We start from the raw sequence: 19,315 nt of genomic DNA, 5'->3' as shown, positions 1-19,315 counted from the left end.
TCAGTAGGAGGTAATATGCTCAATATTATATTACCTCCAATAGGAGGTAATATGCTGGGATTATAATGTCCTCTGTAATAAATTTGAACTGTATTTATGCTGTAGATTATTCTGAGCTCAGGGCCCAGCCTTCCTTTGTTGTTTCCAGAACAAGTTTGTTAGTCAGTGACCTCTTCAGGAACGACACTTCATTTTATATTAAGGTATCTATATTTTATATTTTATATATAGGTGTACATATATATATTTAATACAACTTTATATTAAGGACATTAGAGTATCTAATGGCCCTTGGATTCATTTCTTACAAGGCTTTTCTTAGTTTAGCTGTCCACTAGTTACATATCTCTACTGCCATTCCTGTTGAAGGTTCCAAGGGGCCCAAATGATGTTTAATTTTCAATTTTTTCCCTGTTTTAAAAGTCCCATTTTTTTTTTTTTAAGATTTTATTTATTTATTTGACAGACAGAGATCACAAGTAGGCAGAGAGGCAGGCAGAGAGAGAGGAGGAAGCAGGCTCCCCGCAGAGCAGAGAGCCCGATGTGGGGCTCGATCCCAGGACCCTGGGATCATGACCTGAGCTGAAAGCAGAGGCTTTAACCCACTGAGCCACCCAGGCGCCCCTAAAAGTCCCATTTTAATGAATTTGTTAAATTTGGAATTCAAACAAAAAATGTGAACAGTATGTTTATTTAATACAACTTTGTGTGTGCATAGAAACCATATAAGTAAAAAAGCATGAGATTACATATTTGATTATATTACAAAAGGGAGGAAAATAACTATAGTGTATATATATATTGCATTCTGGATACAGTTCCAGGTATTGGTAAAGCTTTTTAAGAGACCTGTTTCTCAAGCAGTGGCCTGCCTCAGGGCGATGACTGCTCTCTCCTTCCCCACAGCCTTAGTATTTTTTGCCAAAAGGCCCAGACTTGAGTAAAGGGGAGCGCCGTGAGCGCAGGATCCGGGCATACGGACTACAGTCTGTTGATTGGCAGGTGGGTGTTCTGGGAAGTAAATTTCGAAGAAACGGTTTCTTCCCTGGGGGCTGTTGGTTTGGTTGCTGGTTTTCCTGGTTGGCACCAAGGCGCTTTTTGGTAGAAGCCTGGCCTTGGAGTTTTAGTACAGTATGATACTGCTCTGCGATGCATGCTGCCTTCTTCCGAAGGTCCAGTTTTACTAGCATCATGTTATTCTGGAGCTCAGCCAGGGTCTGATCCTAAGGAAGATGAATAAAATTAAATAAAACATTTTTGTCTGGTGTATTAGAGAAACTAAAGTGCAAGGTAACAGGTGCCACCCACTACCTAGTTACTAACAACTGTTTTTACAAAGATTAATTCTCTAAAATAAGACTTATCATTCAGTAGGGAGTGTTTTCTTTAAAACCCAAACAAATAGCACTGAATAGAAGGACATTTTGTAATATGTGGCATGAGCTTGAGTAAGTTTATTTAACCTCCAAGAGCCGTAGTGCCTATGTATTAAGAGCTGTGTTTAGGGGCACCTGGCTGGCTCAGTCAGTAGAGCATATTACTCTTGGTCTCAGATCATGAGTTTGATCCCCACGCTGGGTGCACAGATTACCAAAAATAAATAAACTTAAAGAAAAAAAGAACAAGAAAAAGCTGTGCTTAGTCTAAGTATTTTTTGCACTCTGAAATCAGGGTGCATTTTCTGATGACAATTGTTATAGCTTAACTGTTAGTGTTTTGTCTTAGTGGTATGTAAAATAACACTTTCATAAAATCTATGCATTTTGGCTTTTTTGTTTTTTTAAATACAGAGTTTTATTTTTTTAAATAGGATCCATGCCCAATGTGGGGCTTGAACTCATGATCCCAAGATAAAACTTTACTGACTGAGCCAGCCACATGCCTCTTAAAATCTACACATTTTGGATGAAATATGATCTACTTCTATAGGTTTGTTATAACAGAAAATGCCTATAGATTACTTAGATTAGTAACCTTGTACTTAATAAATAATTTTATTCCTTTAAGACTAGCCCCCAAACCTCTGTCTTTCTCTTCTGCTTCTCCTTCTTTCTCACATGTGTTCTAGAGTGGGCTGATGGGAGAGAAGAAGATATATATATAAGGTGCCCTGACCTGTTTGATTAAGATGTCATCACAAGTGGTCAAGGCTTGACGAAGTTTTCCTGCCCCAGTGCTGTGGCAGCAGGCTCTTTCTGCTGACTGGAGAGATTCACCAAGTTTCTGAAGCTCTGTCCGCAGCAGCCTTATATTCTGAAAAAAATAAGAGTAGGAACCACATTGTGGCCAAGATCAACCAAGATAATGAGCTGAAGGAATTGAATAGTCACTTGAAGAGAAGTAAAATTAGAAGGCTAGCCAGCTAAATGAAGTAACCACTCTGCCAGACTATGCACAAAAAACAATAACCCTGGTCCTCACATGAACCACGGATAGAGGGCTGGAAGCTGCCTTAGGTAAGATCCTTGGTAACAGAGAAAGGTGTAAATTACCTTTTGGCCCTCCTCTAATTTCTTGTCCACATCAGTGGTAAAGGGCTTGGCTGAGGGTGGTGGTTCTAACATTTTCTGATACTTCTGTAGTTCTGAGGGAAGGAAACAAGAAAACTTTAACATGTAGGCTTTCTAGCCTTGGACTTACCTCTTAACTGAATTAACAGTAGCTTTTATATTTGCAGCAAATATAAAAAGGGAGGTCATGTGCATCCTAGAGTGAAAGGTCAGGGGATGTAGCTCAGAGTTGAGAAAATTAACTTGGAGTTGGGAATCTGAAGGCCCAAGTTTCAAGAACAGTTCTTCTCTGAACCACTCCTATGCTTTTTGTCCTCTCTCCTTCCTTACCTTCAGTGGTGGAGTTTAGCTCTGCTCTGCACTGTTCCAGTTTAGCTTTAACCTCATGGAGCTGCTGGTTGGAGGCAGAAGCTGCCAACCGTTGTGACCGCCGAAGGGAAAGTTCAGACCCTGACTGTTGAGCTATTGGCTGCTGTCTGGCTTCCTGTAGAAGAGCTTCTAACTCTTCAATTTTCTCATCCCGGTCCTAAGAGGGAAGCAGAGAGCACAGTTCTATCCAGAGTCAGGCAAATCCTGCAGGAACAGATGACTGAACGGTGAACAAATCCTTCCCTAACAGTTATGCTTGAAAAGCCCGTTAGCAGGGTACCTGGGTGGCTTAGCCGACTAAGTACCTGACTTCAGTCTGACTTCGGCTCAGGTAGTGATCTTCTGGGTCCTGGCTCCACACTCCGCAGGGAGTCTGCTTCTCCTCCCTCTGCCCCTCCCACCCTGCTCATGCTTGCTCTCTCTTTCAAATAAATAAATAAAATCTTAAAATTTAAAAAAAAAAAAAAAAAAAAAGCCTGTTAACACTTAAACCATTTCAAGGTCAACCAACCCTTAATTCATAGACTGACACCTATACAGTACAAGAAGACTAGGAAAAAACTGAGTTACATATTCCTCCCCTACCAGAGTTTATAAAATCTATTTACCTCAGACAAGCTAGTGATGGGAATCAGTGGCCAGTTGAGGCTGCTTTCAGAGCAACTCACCTGAAGCTCTTCTTGGTAAAAACTTGTAAGTGACTCCTTGAGGATCTTTAGTTTCTCTTCATACATTTCCTCTAATAGTTCCTTCTGGGTGTCCAAATGTTCACTGTCAGAGGAGAAAAATGTATAAAGAAGATGGGGTATGGGCGTGGTGGAGTGTGCCTGTAGTCCCAGCTGCTCCGGAGGCTGAGGCAGGAGGATCGCTTGAGCCCAGGAGTTCTGGGCTGTAGTGCACTATGCTGGTGTCCGCACTAAGTTCGGCATCAATATGGTGACTTCCTGGGAGCGGGGGACCAGACCACCAAGTTGCCTAAGGAGGGGTGAACCGACCCAGGCCGGAAATGGAGCAGGACAAGAAGATGGGGACACATAGACACACACATGCAACACAAACGATGGAATGCTACTCAACCATAAAAAATGAAATCTTTCCCTTTTGCAATGACATGGATGGACTAAAATTATTTTTTTTTGGACTGAGAAATTATGTTAAGTGAAATAAGTCAGAGAAAGACAAAATACCATATGATTTCACTTTTACGTGGAATCTAAAAGACTTTTTTTAAAATAGTCTTAAATACAGAGAACAAACTAAACTGGTGGTTGCTGGGGGTAGGGGGTTGGGAGGAATGGTTGAAATCAGTAAAAGGAATTAAAAGGTAAAAACTTCCAATTGTATAATAAATAAGTCACAGAAATGAAAAGTACAGCATAGTCAGTAACACTGTAATAATGTTATGGCTGATAGATGATGACTACACTTACTGTGGTTAACATTGAAAAATGTATGCAATTGTCAAATCCTTAGCTTGTACATGTGAAACTAATACTGGTGTCAGTTATACTCCATAATAAGTCCTCTTTTAAGAGAGTGAGAGCAAGGGGTGCCTGGGTGGCTCAGTGGGTTAAAGCCTTTGCCTTTGGCTCAGGTCATGATCTCGGGGTCCTGGGATTGAGCCCTACATCGGGCTCTCTGTTCAGCGGGGAGCCTGCTTCCCCCTCTCTCTCTGCCTGCCTGTTTGCCTACTTGTGATCTCTGTCAAATAAATAAAAAGAATCTTAAAAAAGAAAAAAAGAGTGAGAGCAAGTTGGCAGGGAGGGGCAGCGGGAGAGGGAAAGAGAGTGCCTAAAGCTGGGTGCACACCCAGTGCAGAGCCCAATGTGGGGGGGGGGGGGGGGGACACTCCATTTCATGGCCCTGAGATCATGACCTGAGCCAAAAATCAAGAGTCAAGCTTAACCAACTGAGTCACCCACACGCCCCAATAATAAGTTTTTCTTTTTAAAAGGAGAAGAAAAAGTCAGGGAGCGAAGATTCGGAGGAGTAAGTTTGGAGAACAGAGCTTAAGGCACAACTCTATCCTAGTCCCTATTCCCCACTCTCTCTCTGGTGTAGTTGACAGACCAAGAGTGGTCACTCAGCTGATACCTGCACCACTGTTCCCGTTGTTGCATCTGTTCCACCATCTCATTGCAAATTTCATCACGGAGCTGCATCTCCAGCTGCAACTTTTCCTGCCGTTCTTTACAAAGCAGCGCTTTCATGGCTTCCACCACCTGTAGGAGCTCCTGGAGGGACACATAGTTCACAAGTGATCAGATGTCCATGCCCCACAAAGGTAAAGGCCCACCTAGAAGGCAGCATGGAAAATATGTAGCCATCAAGCTGCTACCCCAGAGCTTTCTTGCATTCTCACCTCCTTGCCATACATGGAGATGTCAGTGTCATTTTCAGTGTCATCATCAAGGCCTGGATCTCTCTTAGCTCCCATCTCTAAGCTGGGAGATGCCTGTAGACTCTGTTCCTTGATGAAGGACTGTAGTGATGGGAATCCCAATTGCACAGGTGGAGCGTGCACGAGCTAGGGATGGAGCGGGTGGGAAATCAAGTGAATTCATAACTAGTCCCTAGCAGATTCCTTAAATAAAGGTACCAGCCCAAAGTGAGCACAACCTACATCTTCTTACCTGGCTGGCAATGGCTGAGAACTTGGCCACATGAAGGGTCTCATCATAGGTAGATGCAGAGGGATTCACATTGACAATCATGCAGGAGCGGCCTCGACCTGTGAAGAAGCCTTGGAATACTCGAGTCAACTTGCTGTCACGGAAGGGAACTAGGTTCTGTTTTGACCTAGCAAAGGATCAGAGAACAGAGCTGTGAAAAGAATTCCAGCTCTTGGAGTATCCCAGCACCATCTCCAGTAATGACCAGAAGGTCTCTTAGCAAGCTGCAGTGCTCCAGACCATCCCAGCCCACAGTTTACAGTCAGAAGCTCACCGATTCTGCTGGTTTTGGCGCAGGGCAGCAATACAACGGCCCAAGGTGTGCAGAGAAGTATTAATGTTTCCTGCTTCTTTTAGTCGCTCACCACTTTTCTGATCTTTGCAGCGCTCCGAGCCAGCCAGATCACAGAGTGACAACCTTGAATGGTGGACAGGATCTGACATAAGGACCCCACATGTTATGAGCTTTCCAGCCCTTCACATAGTTCTCAGGAGGGGAGGACCCACCAAGGATGTCTGTACCCAAGAAAGCAGAGCAAGACTCTAATAAAAGTAATAACTCTTGGGGACTTCCCTTAACCCCTGCCTCTGTACCATTTATAACCAAGCAGCGCACATTTCTAAACTTTTCTGTTTTTTTTTTTTTTGTTGTTGTTGTTTTTTAAAGATTTTATTTATTTATTTGACAGAGATCACAAGTAGGCCGAGAGGCAGGCAGGGCGGCGGGGGGGTGGAGTGGGGGGAGCAGGCTCCCTGCTGAGCAGAGAACCCGATGTGGGGCTTGATCCCAGGACTCTGGGATCATGACCAGAGCTGAAGGCAGAGGCTTTAATCCACTGAACAACACAGGCGCCCCATCAGCCCACATTTCTAAAGGAAAAACTTACTCGCTAATCTTGGGGATGATATCCCCTTCCCCCTGAAGGTGCAGGATCCGTATTGAGAAGATGCTGTGACTGCATGAAATCAAGAAAAAAATGAAAAGTCACTGTGTATCTTCCATGACTAGGCGGAGGACTATTGTTTTCTAGAACTTATGAAAAGTTGACTCCCACAGCCCATCACCTGCGGCTAGAGTTCTGGTTCAGATGGGTGCTGGCAAAGCTCTGGTTTTTACGACCCACTTTGAGCAGTTTCCAGGCCTCCTCAGCATCCTGAACATGAATCCAGTTGAGATCTGAGGCAAAGAGAAAGGTGCACAAAAGACGGGAGCACCTAACTTGTCCAGGTTTCTCCCAAGTCCCTTTTCAGGGTTGTTGGCAGCCTCCCCAACTTCCCATACCTTTCACATATGGATTGCCATTCTGGTCTTCACATAGCCGCAGAGTCTGCCTTTTACGCTGCTGGCTAGGTGGTTCTAACAGGTCATAAAGCAGTTCATTGTAGATCTCAAAGAAGGAGATCCAGATGGAGAAGCGGATATCAGCAGGGACACTCACAGGGGCAGTGTCTGGCTGTGCCCATCGGTGACTTGTTTCTGGGGAAGAAGCCCATGTACACGGCATCAACTCCAGAGTAGTCCATCTCCCCTTCGGCCTGTGGGGGCCTTAGAAGGAGCAGCTTAGGTTGAAACCTTTGGTCTATACATCTGGCAGCTGCTGGGAGCAAGGGAGTGGGTTTCTACTGTTACTTGGTACAAAGTCCAGTCATGGTACATACCATCCAACTGGCTACTGCTGGTCACGTGACTGGAGGAGAGACCAGCGATGCCGCTGTCAAAGCTGGTGCTGGTACCCATTCGACCTTCAATGTAGACACTCCTCTTCAAGGAGGTGGACAGCTCCTCCTGGAGGGGCCCAGGGAGAAAATAAGCACACAGCTTTCCACAGATTTGTCCTCTTATCCCCACCTCTGTAAACCTAGCACTTCACCTCTTGGAGGCCTCCACTTAGCAGGGCCAGTTTCTTCATTTCCTCCTGTCGGATCTGCTTGCTGTCTAGCCAGATTACCTCATTGAAGAATACAGGCTTCAGATCAGGTGTTGGATGAAGATGACCTTGGAGGCTATTGAAGATCAAAGCTAATGACCGGGGTAGGATCCCTCCATCTTTGATGGTACCTGGAAACATGGTGAAAGATGGATAGCTGAGTGTTCTTCCCAAATTCAAAAACATCATTACAGGGGTATCTGTATGGTTCAGTTGGTTAAGTGTCTGTCTTCTGACCTTCAGCTCAGGGCATGATCCCATAGAGTCCTGGGATCAAGTCCCATGTTGAGCTCCCTGCTTCTCCCTCTTCTCCTCCCCCCTGCTCATGCACTCTCCCTATCTTTCTCTCTCAAACGAATAAATTAAAAAATCTTAAAAACAAAACAAAACAAAAAAGCACCATTACAGGCCAATCAGCAATTCTGTGAGGGCTATTACTCACTCACCTTGAATTGTGTGGGTTTTCCCTGAGTTGGTGACTCCGTATGTATAAATAAGCCAGTTCTGCCCTTTGAGTACATCCTTTACCATCTCCTTCACGGTCAGGTTGAAGAAGGATGCCTGTCCCACTTCTGGCCCAAAGATCTAGAGACAGACCCAATTTCTCAGAAGCCCATTCCTCATCTCTCACTTGCCTCCTGTACAGAGCCAGCAGATAAGTCCCTTCCTGGGTGATTGGCTCTGGAGACCACTCAAGCAACCTCTTCCTGCAGTGCTGCCAGATGCTCTCCAAACACTGAAAATTAAACCGCTCTCTGCCAGTGCCTCTCTCATCCAAATCAACAAATATTTCCAGGTACTATCAGGAATGGAGGGATCGTACCCTGGTCTTTGCCTCTGATCTTCAGTGGTCTCCAAGGCCATTGTGTGGGCCTTAGAGCAACACAGTAATCACAGGTGTGGGCTTTGGAGATGGATAATTCTAGATGCAAGGCCTAACACTACCGATTCAACAACATAACCTTCACTGAGTCATAGTATCCTTATCAGGAAAATAGGGACAAGAATGATAATAATAATGGGAAATGCTGGGACTTAATGCACATAAAGTATGTGATGCACTGACTTGCACACGAGTCCCCAAAATTATAGACATGTAATGGATCTCACGATCAATTGAAAAGCTTCCCCTCTAAAGAGAGAATTAGGTTGCCCCTAATATGTTGGTTCTTGTTCATAAAGTAGTAGCTCCATACCTGGGAAAAGGTAAATCTATGGGCAGCTTGTCCAATTCCCCTCTCATTACTCTTCTGGGCAAAGGAATCCTTGGGTGCCTGTAGAATAAGGGTCTCCACATTCTCAATACGGACACAATCCTGAGAAGGGGTAAAAAGAAAAAAATCACAGAAGGAAACAATCCCGGGAACCTTTACTGTATTGCATCATTCTTTTTTTTTTTTTTTTTTTTTTTTTTAAATTGAGGGTTTAATCATCATCCTCATTATTTTTTTTTTTTTTAAAGATTTTATTTATTTATTTGTCAGACAGACAGAGGGAGAGAGAGCGAGTGAGCACAGGCAGACAGAGAGGCAGGCAGAGGCAGAGGGAGAAGCAGGCTCCATGCCGATCAAGGAGCCCGATGCGGGACTCGATCCCAGAACCCCGGGATCATGACCTGAGCTGAAGGCAGCTGCTTAACCAACTGAGCCACCCAGGCGTCCCTGTATTGCATCATTCTATCTTAAATCCTCCCGCCTTAGACACTCACCTGATCTTCCCGTCGTTCCAACTCTGAAGGTAACAAGGGCCTAACTCTCAGGTATACTTTCACCTTCTCTGTACCATCCTCTGATGGAACCTGTGGCAGAATTCCAGGGCGGAATCAGCAATTACTTCCAAGCAGATGGGCAAACATAGCTTATTTCCAGAGAATCTGCTAACACTACCTCCATTTCACCTCAAATGTCTGTACAGAAAGCTACTCTATAGCTCCATAATCATTCCAACCCACATGGGTTTTTTCACTGTTTTATCACCCTTCACTGTCTTCAGTATCCTGGAAACATGGCCTACCACACTGACTTTCTGAATTAGAACTGGTTAACTGGTAGGCAAATTAGACTGTGGTATTACAGCAAAACATAGTAGTTAAGCACCTTGGAGGCAGACGAACCTAAATTTGAGTTCCAATTCCATCATTTAGAAGTATGACATCTTGAACAAGTTCTTTAGATTCCCGCCTCTGTTTCCATATCTATAGAACTGGGTTAATAATAGAACCCACATCATTCAACAGACGTTTAGAGATCTACCTACTATGGCCTGGGAACTCTAATGTTCTGGTAGTCCACAGTCACGGATATTACCAAGGCTCCTGCTCTCATGAAATTTTCTCTATAAAAGAGGAGACATCCTAGTAGAGTTGTGCTCAACAAGCACTATTTCCCTGCCAAGGGACATTTAGCTATGTCAGGGGAAGTTTCTTGGTTGTCACAGTGGGAAGGAGCTAGTGACATCTAGTGGGTAGAGGCCAGGTATGCTGCTAGACATCTTAAGGTACAAGACAGCCCCATAAAACAGAATTATTTGGCCCCAAATGTTAATAATGCTGCAGCTGAGAAACCCCAGTTTGGCATAAAGACTCCATAAATGGAATTTACAGTTGATATTAAAAACATACTAAATGGCAATATGGTATTGGGCAAATTATTTAACACATCTAGGCCTCACGGTGAAGAAGAGAACTATTAGCCTTCCCTCATAGGACTGAGTATGCAGGTGAGTATCTTTCATTAATGGAATGCAAATAATAGCTCTTATGGACACACAAATTTAGATTTTTGACTTGTCCTGCTCCTAATTTTGAATTGATCTCTCAGACCCTTGGGATTGCTGTCTTTGACCTCATATTAATTCTGTTAACAACAACTGGTAGACTGAGGCTATCACTTTCTGCTGACAAGCCACTGTCCAACTCCTTTACCTGCTGCTTATCCTCCAGGGAGGTGGAGATGACAGAGCAGTCTGATATCAGGTCCTTTCGTACCACAGACCCTAAATCTGCAGCTGTGGACTCAAACATGGGGGAGACTACAACCTCCTCATCTGACAGCAAGCCGGCTGGCGGAGAAAGGATCCCTTGAGACATGACAGCAGGGGCAGCTTAGGTCTACAAAGAGACAAGAGAGGGTCGGGAGGGGAACCTTAAGGGACAGAAGGGGCTGCAAATTTTAAGAAACAATTTCCTTGCCCCAGGACACCTTCCTCTCGCTGCCTTAATTCCCACTCCCTTATTCCTTCAAATCCAGTAGAGGGATAGGGGGTAAGAGAAAGAGTTAATCACGTAATCCTGTCTTAGGCATTTCCGACCGCCAAAAAGAATGAAGATACCTCGCTTTTCCAAAAGCAGAAGGCCATACACTAACTAGGGTGCCTCGCTCACCGGTGTAGAGGAGAAGGTATATTTGCCTTAGGCTCCTTCTCCAACCTCACTCTAGGCCCCAAGGGAGGACAGAGGTATTAAAAAAAGGGGGAGGGGGTGGCGGCAGCTTCGGTTTCTAAGAGCCTATCCCTCGAGGGCAAGAACTGGTACCGCAGTTGGGCTCTGGCACAGCCCTAAACTCACCGAAGACGCGACACTCGCTCCTCCTCTGGTACCGGCTAACACACCCTGCCGCCGAACCTGGACTTTCGTCGTCTGAGAGCACAACTCCACCCACGAGGCGCACCTTTGTTACTGATACAATGTTTTAAATTACGCGCTGCGTTCGTTCGGCCAATCAGACCGCGAAGCCTGCAGCTGCCAATCAGCGCAAGGAAAGGGGGCGGCTGAGCCCGGTAGACCGTTTGCTCTGGCTTGACCTCTGCTTTCTAATGTGGGTCCGGGTTACCAACTGACGGCGTTTGGACTTGGGCCGCCTACAGTTCTTCGCGCTTAACACTTTTCTTTGCACCCTAGGAGCTTCTTTCTAAGAAACCTAAAGGATATTCTGAGGCTTCAGCGCCATCCTTTTTAGCACATTCCTTCCCAGGAGCACTCAAGAAGCCTGGTTTAAGACTTGTTCTTCCTGGGGATGGGACTACGTTTCCCAGGAGGCATCGCGAACAAACTGCCGGACTCTATTTCCCAGAGTTCCCGGGCATCGGCGGTGCCAGACCTTCTTCCCTGAGGGGGCTGGAGACTTCAGGGCCAAGATGGCGACAGGAACGGGTAGTAAGTATGTCCGCTGTTTTTGCGTGGAAGGCCTTTTAGAACACAGACTAGGGACCAGATTTCTGTCACACGTTTGGGGATTAGGAGCAATGATTGCCCAAGAGTTCAGGGTCTTGAGAGACCTGCGCTTGGTCGTATCGTGAAGACTAACGATTAGAGGCCCAGAAGAAGTGCAGGGTGTTGTGTCTCAGGGAGGCTGCGGAGATTTGAGAGAAGCAGCTCAGCGAATCCTTGTGTGTTTGGGAACTCTGCGGAATGCGAGATAAAGGCGCTCAGGAGACCTGGGTGTGCAGACGAAGAGATTCTGTGAGCCATAGGGAGTAACCAACCGGCTCTCAGCCGTTCGTTTCTGGCCAGCGTTTGTGAGGCCCGTGGTCTATCTCCCAGAGAAATGGGGTACTTTAACTCTTAGCTTTTTCGGCCGCTAGGGAAGTAGCGTTATGTGGATCTGAGCCATTTTCCTGTTTCACACACTTAGCTGAGAATTTATTTTAGGCCTGACAGCTAGAGGGAGGTTGAAGTACGGAGAGAAGTAAACAAGTTTATGCTAAGAAGGAGGCAGGGCAGGAGGCGCGGGATGGGGGAGGGGAGCGGCTGCTGGGAATCCTGGGAAAGAAGCCCTGGCGTTCAAATTGGAATCGAGTAGTCTTAAAACTGGGCCTTTCGGGAGAACTGCCTTATTCTTACGCTGGCATTTTCCCCTGCCTTTTTAAAATAAAACAAAGTAGCCATGTCATTTAACGAAGTAGAATGTTTTGACAGATATTCAGCGCAATTTGCAGGGAATGAATAGTGATGATTTTTTAGGACAGAGGTGAAAATCAAGATTGTGTGTAGTAACTCACTTTGTTCCTACAAGGTGGGATGTTTTGCATTAGGCTTTTAGTCCTTCCTTTGGGCCTTAGAACTAGTGCCTCAGTAGTTGTTCTCTAAGACTTTTCTCCTTTTAGAACACAAGCTGCTGAGTACTGGCCCTACAGAGCCATGGTCCATCCGAGAGAAGCTCTGTTTAGCCTCTTCAGTCATGAGGAGTGGAGATCAAAACTGGTAAGGTATCTAAGATAGCTGCATTCTTGGATCTTAGAAACTTTTGGTTTTTTTTTTTTATTACACTGGTGGATTCCTGTGGTTAATCATACTAGCGTTTAAGCAGTATTTCTTTTTTAACAGCATTATTGAGATTTAATTCAAATTAAATAAAATTAACCTAGTATATACACATAATTTAGTATATTCACAGAGTTGTGTGACCATTTTCACAGTCTAATTTTAGAACATTTTTATTACTTCTAAAAGAAATCTCTTACCCCTTCCTTAGTTGTCACTGTACAATCTCCACTTCCCCAGCATTCACCTCTACTCCTACCCTCAGGCAGATACTCAGTCTCCTTTCTTTCTCTGTAGTATGCCTATTCTGGAAATTTCATACAAATGGAATTCTGTAATTTGAGGACCATCTGAACTATTTCCTTAATTTAAAAAAAAAATATTTATTTATTTATTTTAGAAAGAGCTCACAAGCAGGCGGTTAGAGGGACTCCTTTTTTTCTTTCTTTCTTTTTTTTTTTTTTTTTGTGATAGAGGGACTCCTTAAGCAGACTTCCTCCTGAGCTTGCAGCCCAACTCAGGGATTGATTCCAGGATCCTAAGGTCAAGACCTGAGCCAAAATCCAGAGTCAGGGGCTCAATTAACTGAGCCACCCAGGTGCCTCCAGCTGAACTATTTTTTTTTTTAATTTTAATTTAATTTTAAGATTTTATTTATTTGGCAGAGACAGTGAGAGAGGGAACACAAACAAGGGGAGAGGGAGAAGCAGGCTTCTTGCTGAGCAAGGAGCCTGACAGGATCCCAGGATCCTGGATCATGACCTGAGTCGAAGCAAGATGCTTAATGACTGAGCCACACGAGTGCCCCTGAACTATTTTTTAAAACAACCTCATTCTTTTTACATTCCCACAAGCAATGAATGAAGGCCCCAATCTCTTCGTATGCCTGACAAAACTTAGTGTGTGTCTTGCTAGTGGGTATGAAATGGTATCTGTGGGTTTGATTTGCATTTCTTTGATGACTAATGTTGAGCACATTTTCATATGCTTATTGGTCATTTATATCTCTTCAGAAAAATGCTCTCATCCTTTGGATTCTTTTTTTTTTTTTTTTTAAGATTTTATTTATTTATTTGAGAGAGAGACAGAGAGTGCCTTAATGGGGGGAAGGGGAAGAGGCAGAGGGAGAAGCTGATATCCTGCAGAGCAGTGATCCTGGGACCCCAGGAATATGACTTGAGTGGAAGGTAAACATTTAACCCACTGAGCAACCCCCAGGTGCCCCAATCCTCTGGATTCTTTATATTATTACTGTTACTGAGTTTTAAGCATTCTTTGTGTGTTCTGGACACAAATTGCTTGTCAGATAATTTGCAAATATTTTGTGTGCTGTCCTTTTACTTTCTTGATTGGTATCACTTAAAACACAAAGTTTTCCGTTTTGATATGTCCCATTTATTTTTTCTTGTGTTGCTTATGCTTTTGGTGTCATAGCTAAGAAACTATTTCTGTGGGGTTTTTTTTTTTTTTTAAGATTTTATTTATTTATTTGACAGAGATCACAAGTAGGCAGAGAGGCAGGCAGAGAGCGAGAGGAGGAAGCAGGCTCCGTGCTGAGCAGAGAGCCCGATGCTGGGCTCTATCCCAGAGCCCTGAGATCATGACCTGAGCTGAAGGCAGAGGCTTTAACCCACTGAGCCACCCAGGCGTCCCTATTTCTGTATTTTCTTGTCAAACCTTTATAGATTTAGTTCTACACATTTAGGTCTGTGATCTGTTTTCAGAGTTTTGTTTGTTTTTTAAAGTAGGTTCAACTCTCAAGTTGGGGCTAGAACTCACGATCCTGAGATCTAGGATTGCATGCTCTACCAACCGAGCCAGCCAGTCACCCCATTTTGAGTTAATTTTTGTGTATGTTGTAAGGCAGAGGTCTCTTGCACATAGGTATGTCCCATTATCCAGTATTTGTTAACAACACTCTTCTTTCCCTATTGATACTGTCTTGGCACTCAGTATTTCTTTTCTTTTTTTTTTTTTTTTTTTTTAAGATTTTATTTATTTATTTGATAGACAGAGATCACAAGTAGGCAGAGAGGCAGGAAGCAGGCTCCCTGCTGAGCAGAGAGCCTGATGCGGGGCTCAACCCCAGAACTCTGAGATCATGACCTGAGCTGAAGGCAGAGGCTTTAACCCACTGAGCCACCCAGGTGCCCCTCAGTATTTCTTTTTTTTTTTTTTTTTTTTTTTTAAAGATTTTATTTATTTATCAGAGAGAGAGAGAGAGCGAGCACAGGCAGACAGAATGGCAGGCAGAGGCAGAGGGAGAAGCAGGCTCCCTGACGAGCAAGGAGCCCGATGTGGGACTCGATCCCAGGACGCTGGGATCATGACCTGAGCCGAAGGCAGCTGCTTAACCAACTGAGCCACCCAGGAATCCCAGTATTTCTTTTTAAGGACCATAAAGTAGAACTGTGGTTTCCAACTTTTTACTTCTTTTTTTTTTTTTTTAAAGATTTTATTTATTTATTTGACAGAGAGAAATCACAAGTAGGTAGAAAGGCAGGCAGAGAGAGAGAGGAGGAGGAAACAGGCTCCCTGCCGAGCAGAAAGCCCGATGTGGGACTCGATCCCAGGACCCTGAGATCATGACCTGAGCCGAAGGCAGCGGCTTAACCCACTGAGCCACCCAGGCGCCCCTCCAACTTTTTACTTCTAGTGTATACCCTTTTTTATATTTATTTTAAAAGATTTATTTTTTTTCCTCTTTTTTTAAAAATTTTTATTTGAATTCAATTAATGTATAATGTTGTTATTGGTTTCAGAGGTAGAGGTCATTGATTCATCAGTCCTTTTTTTTTTTTTTTAAAGATTTTATTTATTTATTTATTTGAGAGAGCACCAGCAGTGGGGAGAGGCAGGCAGAGGGAGAAGCAGGCTTCCCACTAAACAGGGAGCCCAATGGGGGGCTCAGTCCTAGGACCCTGGAATCATGATCTGAATCAAAGGCATATGCTTAATGACAGCCACTGAGGTGCCCCCATTCATCAGTCTTATATAATACCCAGTGCTCATTACATGAGTAGCCCTCCTTAGTGTCCATCACTTAGTTACCTTATCCCTCCCACCCTCTTCCCTCCAGTAACCTTAGTTTGTTTCCTGTGATTAAGAGTCTCTTATGGTTTGTCTCCCTCTCTGATTTTATCTTAATTTTATTTTTTTCTTCTTCCCCTGGGATCCAGTTTTGCTTCTTAAATTCCACATATGAGTGAGGTCATATGATAATTGCCCTTCTCTGATTGACAAGATCTATTTTAGAGAGAAGAAAGAAAGTCCCTACTAGGAAGGGGAGGGGCAGGGAGGGGCAGAGAGAGCCTCAAGCCTACTATTCTGTGCTGAGTAGATCCCTACATGGGTCTCCCATCTCACCAGGCCTGAGATCACAACCTGGGCTGAAACCACCTGAAATCTGAGCTGAAACCACAATGTAAGCTGACTGCACCACCCAGGCACCCCTCTTTTATTTTTTATTTATTTATTTTAAAGATTTTATTTATTTATTTGACAGAAAGAGAGAGATCACAAGCAGGCAGAGAGAAGGGGAGGGAAGCAGGCTCCCCGCTGAGCAGACAGCCTGATGCAGGGCTTGATCCCAGGACCCTGAGATCATGACCTGAGCGAAGGCAGAGGCTTTAACCCACTGAGCCACCCAGGCGCCCCTACCTCTCTTTTATTTTTAACATTTTCTGTTTTTCCTCAAGATTTAAGAAAACCTTTTTTTTGCTGTTTAAAGTAGTATCTACACCCACGGTGGGGCTTGAACTCCCGACAACCAGATCAGGAGTTGTATGCTCTATCAGTTGAGCAAGCCAGGCACCCCTAATGACACCTTTTAATTGTCCTAAGTCTTGTAATTACTTAATTTTCAAATTTGTGTCTTATGTGGTACATCTCTACTACTTTAATTATTCAAATGAGTTTGCTAAGGCTTCCATTATTGATCACATTTAGCATTTTCTGCAGCGTTATTTTTCAAATAACTTTTTTTTTTTTTTTAAAGATTTATTTATTTGACAGAAATCACAAGTAGACAGAGAGGCAGCCAGAGAGAGAGAGGGAAGCAGGCTCCCTGCTGAGCAGAGAGCCCGATGCGGGACTCGATCCCAGGACCCTGAGATCATGACCTGAGCCGAAGGCAGCGGCTTAATCCACTGAGCCACCCAGGCGCCCCAAATAACTTTTTTTTTTTAAAAGATTTTATTTATTTATTTGACAGATAGAGATCACAGGTAGGCAGAGAGGCAGGCAGAGAGAGAGAGGAGGAAGCAGGTTCCCCGCTAAGCAGAGCCTGATGTGGGGCTCGATCCCAGGGCCCTGGGATCATGACTTGAGCCAAAGGCAGAGGCTTAACCCACTGAGCCACCCAGGCACCCCGTCAAATAACTTTTTTTAAAAAGATTTTATTTATTCATTTGAGAGAGAGGGAATGAGCAGAGTAGGGGGAAAAGGGAGAATCAGGCTTAGCAGGGAGCCTGATGTGGGCCTCCATCCCAGGACTCCAGGATTATGACCTCAGCTGAAAGCGGCTGCTCAACCATCTGAGCCACCCAGGCACCCCTCAAATAACTTTAAAGGTGAAATCTGGATATCCTAGGTAGTAGTTGTTCTTGAACCAAATTAAATGGTAAACCCCAAGACAAAATAAATCGCACTAATTTGATAAATTAGATTAAAAATAGTATAAGAATACTTAAGTAAAAATGGAGTTTTATTTATTTTAAAAAATATATATTTAGAAGGGTACCTGGGTGGCTCAGTTGTTACGCATCTGCCTTCAGCTTAGGTCATGATCCCAGGGTCCTGTGATTGAGCCCAGCATTGGGCTCCTTGCTTGGCAGGAAGCCTGCTTCTCCCTCTCCCACTCCCCCTGCTTGTGTTCCTTCTCTTGCTGTGTCTCTCTCTGTCAAATAAATGAAATTTAAAAAAAAATTTTAGAGAGTGAGTGAGTGGAGGAGGAGCAGAGGAAGAGGGAATGAGACATGCAGACTCCTCTGCTGGGCATGGAGCCCCACGGCGTTTAGTCTCACAAACCTGAGATCATGACCTGAACTGAAATCAAGAGTTGGGCAATTAACCGACCGAGCCACCTAGGTGCCCCAAAACTTGGATTTTTTTTTTTTAAGATTTTATTTATTTATTCGAATCACAGGTAGGCAGAGAGGCAGGCAGAGAGAAGGGGGGAAGCAGGCTCCCTGCTGAGCAGAGAGCCCAATGCGATGCGGGGCTCAGGATCATGACCTGAGCTGGAGGCAGAGACTTAACTCATTAAGCCACCCAGGCACCCTGATATTTTAAATTGTTTTTCTTTTCTGAGGAGGTACTAAGTCAGAAGGTTCAAAATGGTACACAATGTCTTCTGTCACTGTAGCTCATCTCCCAGTGTTAGCATTTTCTTAGAGTTTCATTTACTTGTGTTTCTCCAATATTAATTTTATATACATGAATAAGTGTTTTTTCTCCCTCTACTTTATAAACAGAAGTGGTTTAATACTATACATACTATTATTTTTTTAAGATTTTATTTATTTATTTGACAGAGATCACAAGTAGCAGAGAGGCAGAGAGAGGGAGGGGGGGAAGCAGGCTCCCTGCTGAGCAGAGAGCCTGATGCAGGGCTCGATCCCAGGACCCTGAGATCGTGACCTGAGCCGAAGGCAGAGGCTTAACCGACTGAGCCACCCAGGCGCCGCTATACATACTGTTCTTGCTGCTGCTTCTCTTTTTTAATTTAACTTAATATATGAAGCTCTCATTCCTTTTTTTAAAGGCAGCTACATGGTATTGATACAGATAAACTATAATTTATTTGACTGGTACTCTTTTAAAAAAAAAATTTTTTTTTTATTTTTTAAATTTTGTTTGTCAGAAAGAGTGAGAGAGCACGGGGAAGCAGCAGGCAAAGGGAGAGTCAGGCTCCCTACTGAGCAAGGAGCCCATTTCGGGACTTGATCCCAGGACCCTGGGATCACAACCTGAGTCAAAGGCAGACACTCAGCCAACTGAGCCACCCATGTGTTCCTGGTATTCTTTTTTATTTACTTATTTTTTTAAACTGGTACTCAAGGGGTGCTTGGGTGGCTCAGTTGGTTGAAGCATCTGCCTTTGGCTCTGGTCATGATCCCAGAATCTTGGGATCCAGCCTACATCGGGCTCCCCTGCTCTGGGAGAGCCTGCTTTTCCCTTCCCTTCTTCCGTTCCCCTTGCTGTAAACTCGCGCTGTACTCTCTTTCTCTCTAATAAATAAAATCTTTAAAAAATAAAAAAAAAAACAAACCAGTACTGTAATGATGGACATTTGCTAATACAGATACAACCTTGCATAGTTATTTATTAACTGAAAGCAGAATTACTGGGTCAAAGAATGTAGGTGTTCATAGAGTTTGATAAATATTTCAAATTGTCTACTCTGAGATTCTTTCGATTTATATTCCCATCGGTAATGTATCAGAATGCACCTTTTTCTATGTCCTGGTTGTTAGATATTTTTGATGTTTGACAGTATTATAAAAGGTGAGAAATCTCATGTTTTGCATTTACATTAATCTTAATGACGGGTGAGGTTGAATATCTTCGTGTGTT

General features: G+C 43.9%; 2 protein-coding genes across 5 annotated transcripts in view; one reads left to right on the top strand and one right to left on the bottom strand.

Annotated features, from left to right (window-relative positions):
• Nucleotides 1–662: 662 nt before the first annotated feature.
• KIF20A (kinesin family member 20A) lies at nt 663–11,270 on the bottom strand. Its single transcript, XM_059174673.1, has 19 exons — nt 11,045–11,270; nt 10,403–10,588; nt 9,188–9,277; nt 8,676–8,795; nt 7,926–8,064; nt 7,423–7,610; nt 7,211–7,337; nt 6,834–7,028; nt 6,617–6,728; nt 6,439–6,507; nt 5,826–5,969; nt 5,513–5,678; nt 5,242–5,406; nt 4,974–5,113; nt 3,548–3,650; nt 2,841–3,036; nt 2,493–2,584; nt 2,116–2,253; nt 663–1,223 (listed from the first exon to the last, which is right to left on the bottom strand). Exons 2-19 carry the CDS (start codon nt 10,565–10,567, stop codon nt 909–911), a joined length of 2,664 nt encoding a protein of 887 aa, XP_059030656.1. The 5' UTR covers nt 10,568–10,588; nt 11,045–11,270; the 3' UTR covers nt 663–908.
• A 216-nt stretch (nt 11,271–11,486) lies between these two features.
• The window catches only part of BRD8 (bromodomain containing 8), a 35,146-nt gene continuing 27,317 nt past the window's right edge, over nt 11,487–19,315 (top strand). For all 4 annotated transcript variants that reach the window (XM_059174672.1, XM_059174671.1, XM_059174670.1 and 1 more), the window contains exons 1-2: nt 11,487–11,632; nt 12,583–12,679. In XM_059174672.1, coding sequence (XP_059030655.1) covers nt 11,614–11,632; nt 12,583–12,679 — 116 coding nt within the window. In that variant the 5' untranslated portion in view covers nt 11,487–11,613. The remainder of the gene's footprint in view (nt 11,633–12,582; nt 12,680–19,315) is intronic.

This window comes from Mustela lutreola, chromosome 5 (genome assembly GCF_030435805.1).
Source record: "Mustela lutreola isolate mMusLut2 chromosome 5, mMusLut2.pri, whole genome shotgun sequence".
NCBI classification, from domain to species: domain Eukaryota; kingdom Metazoa; phylum Chordata; class Mammalia; order Carnivora; family Mustelidae; genus Mustela; species Mustela lutreola.
This window is presented reverse-complemented; position numbering and strand designations above follow the sequence as displayed.